At 40.8% G+C, this 13,034-nt stretch overlaps 1 protein-coding gene across 1 annotated transcript; it reads right to left on the bottom strand.

Annotated features, from left to right (window-relative positions):
• Positions 1-4,052: 4,052 nt before the first annotated feature.
• Positions 4,053-12,252, bottom strand: LOC111610436 (gastrula zinc finger protein XlCGF57.1-like). The gene is made up of 2 exons (XM_023344658.1): positions 12,218-12,252; positions 4,053-5,802 (listed from the first exon to the last, which is right to left on the bottom strand). Exon 2 carries the CDS (start codon positions 5,561-5,563, stop codon positions 4,268-4,270), a length of 1,296 nt encoding a protein of 431 aa, XP_023200426.1. The 5' UTR covers positions 5,564-5,802; positions 12,218-12,252; the 3' UTR covers positions 4,053-4,267.
• Positions 12,253-13,034: the final 782 nt, after the last annotated feature.

Here is a 13,034-nt window from a genome sequence, read left to right as displayed (position 1 = left end):
GATTTTCTCCAATTGCAATTGCTGTAATAAACTTGTACTTTTGCTCTGATGTCTGCCTCCTAGATTGATGTTGCTTTAACAACCCCTTGAACTTTTCCATATTTTGTCACATAATAAATGCATACGTAAATATATTACATTGGAATTTTATGTGAATAACCAACATAAAGTGGGATACAATTGTGAAGTAATACTGATCATGTGAACTTTGACTGGGCCATTCTAACACATGAATATGTTTTGTTTTAAACCATCGCATTGTAGCCCTGACTTCATGTTTAGGGTGGTTGTCGAGCTGGAAGCTGAACCTCCGCTCTGCTGTATTTTTTCCGTTTTCAAATGTCCCTCTCTGTAGTTATAAAGAGGGAAAAGACATGAAGAAAAAAAAGCGCAACGGAGGTCAGTGGCTCCCAGGCGCGTGCTGAGGGGGGGCTTTGGGGGCCTTGAGTCCCTGCCCCTTTTATCCTTGATGCCCGTAGTGCCCTTTTTGAGTTTTTATTATCATTATTATTCTTTAATCTGTATGTCAGAAGGCCTGTTTTCGCCCCTCAGCAATAATATTTAGCTAAGTATAATAATTTAGTAAAAATAAACTAGTCTGGCTGCCCTCAGTCTAATAATGACTCTCAGAGCCTCCATGTTGTTCAGACTCCGGGTCCATGGTGAGGAGGAGGCAGATCTGTGTCCTCTAACTATCAAATTATGGGCAAGAATATTTTTTCATACACTGGTTTGTGAATTAAAATGTAGGTCTGATGTTGACGTTAGAAAAACTGTTTCTATTTATATTTTTATAATCGTCCTTGTAATAGCGGGACAAAACCCGCCTCGCCCCTAAACTCAGAAATGCTGCAGAGAAACTTCTGACTTTAACTTCATCATTCTGCTCAAGGCCCGGTTCGCTACAGGCAGCTTGAGTCGGTCCACCGACAGATAGAAAGAATGTCTGTCTTTATATCAGACATCCTGGTATAAGACATGGTACTGCGAGTGTTACCGCGATACACGACGCAGCTCACAGCCCCGGTACCACCTGGTACCACCCGGTACCACCCGCTGACTGTTCGCTCTGCTTCTCCTTAACGTTTCTACCAAGTGGGTTAAAGCTGCTGCTGACGGGATCTGGGCTGGAGGTTCGCGGCTGTAAATAGAACTTATTGCAGAACCTCAAGTGTTAAAGGAAGATTCGGCCCATTTAGAGTTCATAAAATAAACATCAGAGAAAATATTGTAGCAATAATTAGAACCGCAGCAAAAAGCCAAACATGCCACAATGAAATGAACCAAAATGTCTCCAAAGCATCAGGTGACTGACATGGGGGCCACCTGGGGGATTCCAGGTAGATTCCAGGTGGATTCCAGGTAGATTCCAGGTAGATTCAAGAGATGCGCATCGCAGCAGCTGTTCCTCCAGGGCCGGCCCAAGGTAATATGGGGCCTTAGACTGAACCCTCCTCCCTCCGGAACCCGTCCTACTAAGAGCCTCAGCATCACTAACATGTTTAAATATAGATAAGGTGAATCTGTGAGAGGGAGACCAGGTTTATTGGCAGAGTTTAAAATCAATCACTGATTATTGGTTATTTGCTGTGATGTATTTGTGAACAAACCCAATTCAAACATAAAGATTACACCATATTGTAGCCATGGTAACACAACAATCAAACTATCAAGATGATTCTTTAAACTTTTAAAAAGTAAAATTCCTAACTAAATCCTAAATGTACTATTTATTTTTATCAGCTGAAAGCTTTAAATAAAATATAATAACATTGTCATTCTCTGTAAATGATGCTACAGGTTTAGATCTGTGGTCTGTGTTACAATTAAACCATTTCTTGGCGGCCCCTGAGTGTCTGGAGGCCCCTGAGTGTCTGGAGGCCCCTGAATGTCTAGAGGCCCCTGAATGTCTGGAGGCCCCTGAATGTCTGGAGCCCCCTGAGTGTCTGGAGGCCCCTGAATGTCTGGAGGCCCCTGAGTGTCTGGAGGCCCCTGAATGTCTGGAGGCCCCTGAATGTCTGGAGGCCCCTGAATGTCTGGAGGCCCCTAAATGTCTGGAGGCCCCTGAGTGTCTGGAGGCCCCTGAATGTCTGGAGGCCCCTGAATGGCCCCTACTAGCATCTACTGAGTTTTCTTTGCCTTGATATCTCAGTCCTATAATTCTAGGTCTCAGAGTTGCTAACATCAAACTATTATATAGAGTTAAACCCTTTGAGCTTTTTGGATCTATAAATCAGTCTGCAGCCAGGTTGTTCTAGAGGTTAAATAGATATTATTAGGGCTTCATTAGTAAAATGGCAGCAAATTAGCTTATTTCATAACTTTATAACCTTTGACCTTCGCTCCTCTGGTCTGTTTAACAGCTACAGTCTCAGATCAGATCAGCCCTCCAGGACTGTCAGCAGCAGAAACAGAAACTTTATACCTGTTGGGGAAAATATAGACTATATTTGCTTTGCATTTCCCCGCATGATGGCAATGATATAGTAGGATCCAATTAGATTCTTGATTATTATGGGTTGTTGCTATGTTGTAGTACAGAGTTTATGTTCAATGTGCCCCTTTTTTAAATTTGAGCCCCTGCCCCTCCAAAGGTCTCTGCACGGCCCTGCTGGCTCCATTTTCCCTCTACACAAGTATGCTGTTTTCACAATTGTGATGTCGCCGTTCATTTGCTATAAGCAAAATATTTACACTGGAAAGGAACAGTTACTAAAACGATGCTCAAACAGAAAGGTGCAGACATTTAGACCTTAACCTGAAGCCAAACGCTGGTGGTTCCTACCTATTCGACGTTAAGATTATCTGGGGCCTCCGGGAGAAATCCAGCAGTCTGCATTGATCATCCATCTCTTCCTCCGACTTAACGGGGATTTTTTTGAAAGTCTGTGAATGTTTCTTCAGCAGCAGTTAACTGCTTGTAGATAAACTCATTTAACCTGGACTGAAGATATTTCTAGAGAAACTCGTACATTCAAGTCATTGCATTATTGTATGGATAACATGATGTTCACATCTAAAGATTTCTCATACACTTGTCTCTGAAAAACGTAAAATCTTTTCATAGTAATAATAGAAGACAGCTGAAGGAGAAAAGAGAAAAATACAACTAAGACAAAAGACACACCAAATAATAGGAGACAATAATAATCAACCATACTTTATTACATTTTCTATAAAGAAAAAAAGGTTTTTTTAATTATTATTCATAATGCTTTTACATAGGAAGAATTAGACTGGTTAATATAATTTGAAACAAATAACAGTATCAGTTAAAATCTCATTTTACTTGCTGAACTTACTTCCTCTTTTTCCAGGAAACCTACTCTTCCTGTTTCATGACTCTCTGACTGACTATGATTTCTAATGATTAGACAAAAAAAGTAGAATTAAAGCAAAGTTTGCAGGAGACAAAAACAACACACACAACCAGATTTATTTTATTGACATTCAAGTCTACTGTGGGGCCTAGATGTCACTTGAGTGATTCATTTTAAAGATAACTTTATTTATTATTACTGTTAAACTTAAATCTCCAGCATGGGGAAGTGGGATGAGCTCGGGTTTTCTTGACAATAGGTAGAATTAGACTGGTTAATATAATTTGAAACAAATAACAGTATCAGTTAAGATCTCATTTTACTTGAAAGTCAAACCTATCAAAGATGTTTTTTTGTTTAAAGATCATTTTGAGAATGCACAACCATTAAAGAAAATTTACAGCCCATTTTATTATTGATTATAAATGTATTAAAGTAAATAATATCCACCCACCCACTCTTTCTCTGTACAGGGTAGAAGAATACAAATCAATCCCTCAAGTCCAATCATGTGAGAATGTTCTGGAAGGGAGTCCATGTCCGGTCAAACTCAGTTAATGCATGAAATAGTCAGTGGGCCCCCAAGCCTCTTCATCTATCAGCATCAGTACTGGCACTCCTCAGGGCTGTGTGCTGAGCCCTCTGCTCTTCATGTTGTGCACACACAACATACAGTTTGACATAAACAGCATGTTAATACAATAACATACAGTTTATCATTATTGTTTTTTGATACAGAATATGCAAAAAAACCCCAAAATAAACAAAGCATCTCCACAGGAAAATGTGTCATGGTGGCACATCTCCAAGTATCCAAATGTGAACATTTAACAAATACAAAAATTTTAAGGTTTATAGACATGAAACTCCTCCAGTCATTTATTCTAGTTTATAACCAGAACAATTCCATAGTGAACCTCAACATAGGACATGTATGGAAAATACTTCTACAGCTTTTCACCTATGTGACGCCTCAAGTGCCGAGTTAAATTAACTTTGGAACGAAAACTTTTTCCACAGTTCACACATGAAAATGGCATTTCACCAGTGTGAATCATCATGTGCTCAGTTAACTCCCGTTTTCGACGAAAACTTTTTCCACAGTTCACACATGAAAATGGCTTTTCACCAGTGTGAATCATCATGTGCCGAGTTAACTCCTGTTTTCGACTAAAACTTTTTCCACAGTTCACACATGAAAACGGCTTTTCACCAGTGTGAATCATCATGTGCCAAGTTAACTCCCGTTTTCGACTAAAACTTTTTCCACAGTTCACACATGAAAACGGCTTTTCACCAGTGTGAATCATCATGTGCTCAGTTAACTCCCGTTTTCGACGAAAACTTTTTCCACAGTTCACACATGAAAACGGCTTTTCACCAGTGTGAATCATCATGTGCCGAGTTAAAGTCTCTTTTCGACTAAAACTTTTTCCACAGTTCACACATGAAAACGGCTTTTCACCAGTGTGAATCATCATGTGCTTAGTTAAATCCTGTTTTAGAGTAAAACTTTTTCCACAGTTAACACATGAAAACGGCTTTTCACCCGTGTGAATCATCATGTGCTCAGTTAAATGCAGTTTTCGACTAAAACTTTTTCCACAGTTCACACATGAAAACGGCTTTTCACCAGTGTGAATCATCATGTGCCGAGTAAAATTCGGTTTTCGACGAAAACTTTTTCCACAGTTCACACATGAAAACGGCTTTTCACCAGTGTGAATCATCATGTGCTGAGTTAAACCCTGTTTTACAGTAAAACTTCTTCCACAGTTCACACATGAAAATGGCTTTTCACCAGTGTGAATCATCATGTGCTGAGTTAAACCCTGTTTTACAGTAAAACTTCTTCCACAGTTCACACATGAAAATGGCTTTTCACCAGTGTGAATCATCATGTGTTTAGTTAAATGCGGTTTTTGACTAAAACTTTTTCCACAGTTCACACATGAAAACGGCTTTTCACCAGTGTGAATCATCATGTGCTGAGTTAAATGCGGTTTTTGACTAAAACTTTTTCCACAGTTCACACATGAAAATGGCTTTTCACCAGAGTGAATCATCATGTGAGGCTCAAAAGCAGATTTGAAAGTGAAACGTTTTTTACATATGGCACATGAGAAAGGCTTTCTTCTTTCCTGATTTTGGTCCTCAGAATCAGCAGCTTCCAGGAAGATGTCTTGTTTCTTGTTTGCTTCTGATTCAGTGTGGTATGTTGTCTCGGAAATAGGAACCACCATGATGGTATCTGTCTCTTGTTTTAGCTCAAGCTGCTTATCACCCTGACTGTTGTAATCTTCTTTCTCATCCACTTTTATCTGCTGATGCTCTAGAACCTTCTGCTCTTCTTTTATCTGCAGATTTTCAGGCCATTCCTGTTCTTGTTTCACCTGCAGAGGTTCTAACTCGTCCTTGTCCAGAGTGAAGCTCCTCTCCTGGTTACATATCTGCTCCTCAGAAATGTTATGTTGCAGGCAATCTGGGCAAGAAAACACAGAAAAACAAAGAATGGTTTACTTTATTAAAGTAAATGAGAAAGGAATTTCATTTAGTAGTGAAATCACCAGATAAACTATTGTTCCCCGATTGCACTATTCTGACTGATTGCTGATTACAGATTTTAAAAAGTCTGACCTGCCGATTGCTATTTTGACCGATACATTTTTTATTGGAAATGTTGCTAAATATGGCAAGAAAGTCACTCAATTGGCAACAGTGAGGGGACTATTAACTGCAAATGTGCAGATATGACCTGGTGGGGCACTACATTTTTTTATTTGTTATGAAATTATGTATTGTAGGCATTATTGTTATTATTTAAGAGAACATTTTATTATTGTAAAGTTTTTTTCAAGTTATTATTATATTTTACAACTACTATTATTACTATCACTATTTCATGCTGCCTATTTCACTAGTCGTGCACTGCATTGTGTCTACCCTGGCTTGAGAAGTATTCATACCCCTTGAACTTTTCCATATTTTGTCGCATTCTGACCACATACATAAATATGTTTCTCTGGAAATGTATGTTTAAGACCAACATAAAAGTAAGGTAAGGTCATTTTATTTATATAGCACATTTTCAGCAACAAGGCATTTCAATGTGCTTTGCATGAATTAGAGGAAATACAGACAAAACAACAACAACAAAAGCAAAAGAAAAACAAAGATACTCTGGAATTTATAAACTAATAGAAGTTTCTCTGGATCTCTTGATAGTTCTAACTAAAAGGTTTGATTCCTGTTCTGGGTTGAGTGAAGAATAAATCAAAATGTTCCTCTGGTGGGTTGCTGGATAATAAGAATAAGTGCTCTAGAATTTACAGTTGTGTTCGAAATAATAGCAGTGCCTTTAGAAAAATGAGTAAATGTCAAAATTCTTCAAAGAAATTGTACTTTAATGAACACAGATACATTGGGGACACAGTACATTCTATTCCAAAGCAAAACAATTGCGCAAAGTCATCAAAACTTAAATAATAATAATAATATTTCAAATAAAGTAAGAAATGGCATGTTCAAAAGAATAGCAGTGTTGCCATCTTTCCTTGGAAACTCAAAAATGTACTGTACAAACAAAGAAATTCTTGATAAGTGAACCTAGCTGAGTATCCTAAACTAATATTTTGTTGCAAAACCACGGTTTCCGATGACTGCTACACATCTGTGGTGCATGGAGTCAACCAACTTCTGGCATCGTTCCACAGGTATTGCAGCCCAGGATAATTGCACTGTATTCCACAATTCCTCAGCGTTTCTTGGTTTTGCCTCATGCACTGCACTTTTTATGTCAGCCCACAAGTTTTCGATGGGATTAAGGTCCGGGGATTGTGCTGGCCACTCCATCAGTTGAATCTTGTTCATCTGGAACCATGCTTTTGCTCGCTTGCTGGTGTGTTTGGGGTCATTATCCTGTTGAAAGGTCCACCTCAAAGGCATTTCCTCCTCAGCATATGGCAGCATGACCTCTTCCAGGATCCTGATGTACTGGAACTGATCCATGATCCCTTGTATGCGGTGAATCGGACCAACACCATAGTATGAAAAACATCCCCATATCATGATGCTTGCACCACCATGCTTAATGGTCTTCAGTGAGTACTGTGGCTTGAATTCTGTGTTTGCAGGGCGTCTGACATACTGCCTGTGACCCTTAGACCCAAAAAGAACAATCTTGCTTTCATCTGTCCACAAGATATTATGCCATTTCTTTTCAGGCCAGTCAATGTGCTCTTTGGCAAATTGTAAACGCTTCTGCACATGTCTTTTTCTCAGCAGTGGGACTTTGCGGGGGCTTCTTGCTGGAAGGTTAACCTCAGTAAGACGTCTTCTGATTGTCACAGTACTCACTGTCAACTGAAGGTCTTGCTTGATCCTCTTGGATCCCATCATTGGCTGAGTCTTCGCCAGTTTGGCTATTCTTCTGTCCATTCGAGGGGTTGTCTTTCTTTTTCTTCCTCGTTTTTCAGTTTTTTGCTCCCATTTCAGGGCATTTGAGATCATTTTAGCTGAACAGCCAATGATTTTCTGCACCTCTTTGTATGTTTTCCCTTCTTTAATCAATTTTTTTATTAGGAAACGCTCATCTTCAGAACAGTGTCTGGAACGACCCATTTTCATTGTTTTTTCAGGAGAAATGCACAGCCAGCATGCCAGTTGTCTTGATCCTTAAATACGGATCACCTGTTAACACCCTTTTTTCCCAGAATACCCTCCCTAATTGATGCCCTCTCTAATTGGACTCACCACTGCTATTTTTTTGAACACACCCTTTTCAGTTAATCATTCAATTTCACAGAATCCACAGTATGCATGGCTGTCCTGTTGGGTTTGTTGGTTTTCTATACCTTTATTTTACCCCCCAGAAACTTATCTGGGGTATAGAGTTTGAAATGTTAATAAAACCAGTGATTTTCTTGCTGCTGTTGAGGCACTGCTATTATTTCGAACACAACTGTATAAACTAATAGGAGTTTCTCTGGCTCTCTGTTTTGTTCTAACTAACAAGAATAAGAGTAAGTAGGACGAAATGACAACATTGGGAAGGATCTGGCACATATAGCAAGATAAGGCACAGACATGGAGTGAATGAAAGGCAGTGACAATCAAGAAGTGTGTTTATATGTTGATTTGGAGTGTGAATGCAATTAGTCTGTGAACCCTGTACAGCCAGCTCTCCCAGGCAAACGTCTCTGATATGATGGTGTTATCTAAGAGCAAGTCCTTGGAAGTGCTCTGCTCAACATTCGCACGGATGTCGTCAGGAAAGGAGCAAGGTGGGAAGGAGCATATGGCAAAGATGGGTAGGGAGGGCGCAAAGAAAAAAAGTGTAAGGCTTCACCGAGAACCAGAGTGCTTGTTTACAACTGTGAAGTAACATTGATCTTGTGAACTTTTACTGAGACATTCTAACACAAGGGCATCAAACTCATTTCATTTTGGGCCATATTAAAAATCTGAATGTGGGACGTACTGTGGTGGTACAGGGCGGTAGCAAGCCCCACATTTGGAGGCCTTAGTTGATCAAATTTTCTCCAAGAGAAAACTGGGCGCAGGAGACACTCTGTTGTTTTACAACAGCTTGATATAGAGGATACTCATGGTTGTCCATAATGTTCTTTATGTGATGAAGAATTCTTTGCACTGTAATTTTCAGAGGGTCCAGAGTATCTGGCTTGTTAGCCAATTTCGATCAATGGAAGAGATGGTCTGAACATCCTCCTTCTATTCCCTCAGTTTTGGTCCTTTATCTGGCTCTCTGTCTCCCTCTGGACACAACCAGAGGGATACACTCTGGATTTATTCATGATAACAGGATTTCTGCTGTTTGGAGCTTGCAAATAACTGGCTTATCCACAAATTAATGACGGACTTGACCAAACTAGTGAACACTCAGACTATTGGTGTGGACAGACACAAGTTGGATGTGAGTCTTGCTGAGACTCACAGCCCAGCTGAGGACTCAAACTCCCTAATGGAATGGAATCGATCTTGAAGACGTTGCCTGACCTAAGACATTCTATATCTGAATGGGCTTTTCCCGTGTTGCCTTGGAAGGGCTGCATTTTTCCAATCTTCTTGAAGATATGTAAACATAACGCTCCTTCCCACCTCACCCCCTCCTATTATCCATGCAGCTGTGGAGCTGAGCGCTCCCAAGGACATTCTTTGATAACATCTGATCTGACTTCTGCCGGGAGGCTGAGCAACGTGGTTTCATGGCCCTGTGATGTCACCGCCTTCACTCATGTCTTTGTTTTGTCCTTTGTTTTGTCTGAATGTTGCCATGTGACCTAATGTGTCCTTCTCTCTTTTTATTTTATTTTGTCAGAAACTGTGGAGTACTCGCTTTTAACCCAGAAAAGGAATTTGAACAAACTTGGAATCCAGAAAAACTACCTTAGCAACTACTTTTTAGAGTCCTATTCTTGCAAACCAGAAAATTAATTAGACCAGCGCATACTTACTTACTTATACTTATCTGCCAACCCTTAATAGGAGTATGTGGTTTATTTGCTTTGGATCAACATTTTTAGGTTTTTCTTCGTTTGCTCTGTCTTTTGGTTTGTAATTTTGTTTGTATTTCCTTTTAAATTCCTGTAAGACATTTTTAACACCTCACTGGACCAAGCCACAGTGCCAGCCTGTCTCAAAACTGCCTCCATCATTCCGGTGCCAAAGAAACCTCAAGTCACCTCTTTCAACGATTACCGGCCTGTGGCACTGACTCCCATCATGATGAAGTGCTTTGAAAGGCTGGTAAAAGAACACATCGTCTCCAGACTCCCCTCCACATTCGACCCGTTCCAGTTTGCCTACCGCCGAAACCGCTCCACTGAGGATGCCATCTCCTCTGCCCTACACCTGAGCCTGGCTCACCTGGAGGAGAAGAACACTCATGTGCGGATGTTGTTCCTGGACTTCAGCTCAGCGTTCAACACAATCATCCCACAGCATCTGGCAGGAAAACTGGAACACCTGGGCTTCAGCACCCCCCTGTGCAACTGGCTGCTAGACTTCCTCACCGACAGACCTCAGTCAGTCCGGATCGGACAACACACCTCCGATGTCATCACTCTCAGCACAGGCTCCCCTCAGGGCTGCGTCCTGAGCCCTCTGCTGTTCACTCTGATGACACACGACTGCGTTCCCAGGTTCGCCACCAACCACATCGTGAAGTTCGCGGACGACACAACGGTGGTGGGCCTCATCAGAGATGACAACGACCTGGACTACAGAGAGGAGGTGGAGCAGCTGGTGGACTGGTGCAGAGACAACAGCCTGATCCTGAACGTTGACAAGACGAAGGAGATGATCGTCGACTTCAGGAAGAACCGGCCCAGCCACGCTCCACTGCTCATCAACAGCTCGGCTGTGGAGGTGGTCAGCAGCACCAAATTCCTGGGGGTGCACATCACTAACGACCTCACCTGGACTGTGAACACCACGTCTCTGGCCAAGAGGGCACAGAAACGCTTGTATTTCCTGCGGAGGATGAGAAGAGCACACCTGCCCCCGCCGATCCTCAAGACGTTCTACAGAAGCACCATAGAGAGCATTCTGACCAGCTGCCTCTCTGTGTGGTGTGGAAGCTGCAGTGCCTCCGACTGGAAGAACGTGAGGAGAGTGGTGCGGACAGCAGAAAGGATCATCGGGGCCCCTCTTCCCTATATTCAGGACATTTCATCCCAGCGCTGCGTGTCCCGAGGCCGAAACATCATCAGTGACCCCTCACACCCCCACCATGGACTGTTCTCCCTGCTGTCCTCTGGAAAGAGGTTCCGCAGCATCCGGTGCAGGTCCACCAGGTTCCGAAACAGCTTTTTCCCACTTGCCATCAGACTGCTGAACTCTTAACTGGACTGCACTTAAAAACTGGTCTCCACTTTATACCTTGCACATGTACAGAGCTAAATAACTTATATTTTACTGTCATTACTGCACTTTATATTCTATATTTATATTTATATTCATATTTTATACTGTATTTTATTTTATTCTGGAGTAACCTCACACATTGAAAGCTCAAAACATTGTCCTGAGCCATATGCAACGAAATTTCGTTCTGTATTCACCCTGTGCATGCAAAATGACAATAAAGTCAGTCTAAGTCTAAGTCTAAAGCACTTTCTATTGCCTTGTTGCTTAAAATGTGGCTAATTGCTGAAAATGAGTGAGGAGAAGAACACAGGGGAACAGGAAATACTGAAGAATAACTTGAAGAGTAATAACTAAGAAATAAACACAACTGGAAACACTAGTTGTGGACTGTCACAAGGAAAACAAGAACGAGAGATCCAGCCACAATAAGTAACATTAAATAATGAAACTAGAATAACCATTAAGGGCTAAACTACAGTGAACTAGGACATAATTGTTAAACAGAAAAAACAGAAAATGAAACAAAATTCTAACAGAGGGTCCATTTTGTGTAAGTATAGAGACTGGTACAGGACCAGCATGCACTGGGTTTTCACCAGAGCAGGGGAGGAAACTATGAAAAATTTGATCTTTATTATTTGCTAACGGAAAAAACAACATTAAAACAATCTTCATGGTTTTTTGCACATTAAACTTCTTTTTCCTACGTACGAAGCATCACCTCAATGCAGCAGTGGTTTGTTGATTGGGCTTTTCTAACATATTTGCTTTGACAAACAGTCGCTACTACAATTTATTTATTACAAATTAAAGGAGGAAAAGCCATAAAAATTGTGATTTTTTCTCTCTACATCAATAAGCCATTCTCACAGCGTAGTTGTGATGTTTGCGTTCATTTATCTGATATCAAAACATTCATACAGGAGGGGAACAGTTGCTAAAATGATCCTCATACACAAAGCTTCATACATTTAGACCTTAACCTGCATCCAAACGCTGGTGGTTCCTACCTATTCGGTGTAAGATTATCTGGGGCCTCCGGGAGAAATCCAGCAGTCTGCGATGATCATCCATCTCTTCCTCGGATTTGACGATGATTTCTTAAAACTCTGTCGATGTTTCTTCAGCAGGATTAACTGATCATTGAGAAACTCGTTTAGACAAAACTCTCAACAGCTCAACAACTTCTTATTTGCGCCATCTTGTTGTTCTTCCTCCTATTCTTCTTCTTTGGGATTTTATGACTGTCGGCATTCACATTGTTGCATTACCGCCCCCTTCTGGATAATAGGAGCGGGTGACGTGTCTTGGCCAAGGACCATCTACTGGGATGAAACATAAGGCGATAAACATGCTAAAGAAAAACTCACAGCTTTTAAATGAAACATTACATTTAATTAGTTTCTAAGACATTAGTATAACTTAGATCTATCTAAATACACATAAACCATTTCAATATAAAAAACAGTAAAATGTAAGAGAAAACAGCTCAGCAGGAAAGACCAAAATATTATTACAATTAAGTTGAGAGAATCGGCAAATGATTGTGGTTAAGGTGTCGACGCCTCAAGGCTGCAGGTGTTCCATCTGTGACCTATTTGTCAGAAACTGCCTGAACTTCTTGTCTTTTTCTATTCTTGTATGTTCAAGGAACTCAGCCATAGGCTGTGTGGTCAACTCTGTATAAGAGGAAGCCCTGAGCGACAGAGAACTCAGAGACTCCTTTGACACTCGTGTGTGTTCACTCTTGACGCTCACTGTGTGTTAATGGGATTTTCTCCAATTGCAATTGCTGTAATAAACTTGTACTTTTGCTCTGATGTCTGC

This window comes from Xiphophorus maculatus, chromosome 13 (assembly GCF_002775205.1).
Source record: "Xiphophorus maculatus strain JP 163 A chromosome 13, X_maculatus-5.0-male, whole genome shotgun sequence".
Lineage (NCBI taxonomy): Eukaryota > Metazoa > Chordata > Actinopteri > Cyprinodontiformes > Poeciliidae > Xiphophorus > Xiphophorus maculatus.
The sequence above is the reverse complement of the archived record's forward strand: the minus strand, read 5'-3'. Positions and strand labels throughout refer to the sequence as shown.

Coding starts and splice junctions, on each gene's coding strand:
- LOC111610436 (XM_023344658.1), bottom strand. CDS start 5,563: ATGGTGGTTCCTATTTCCGAGACAACATACCACACTGAATCAGAAGCA.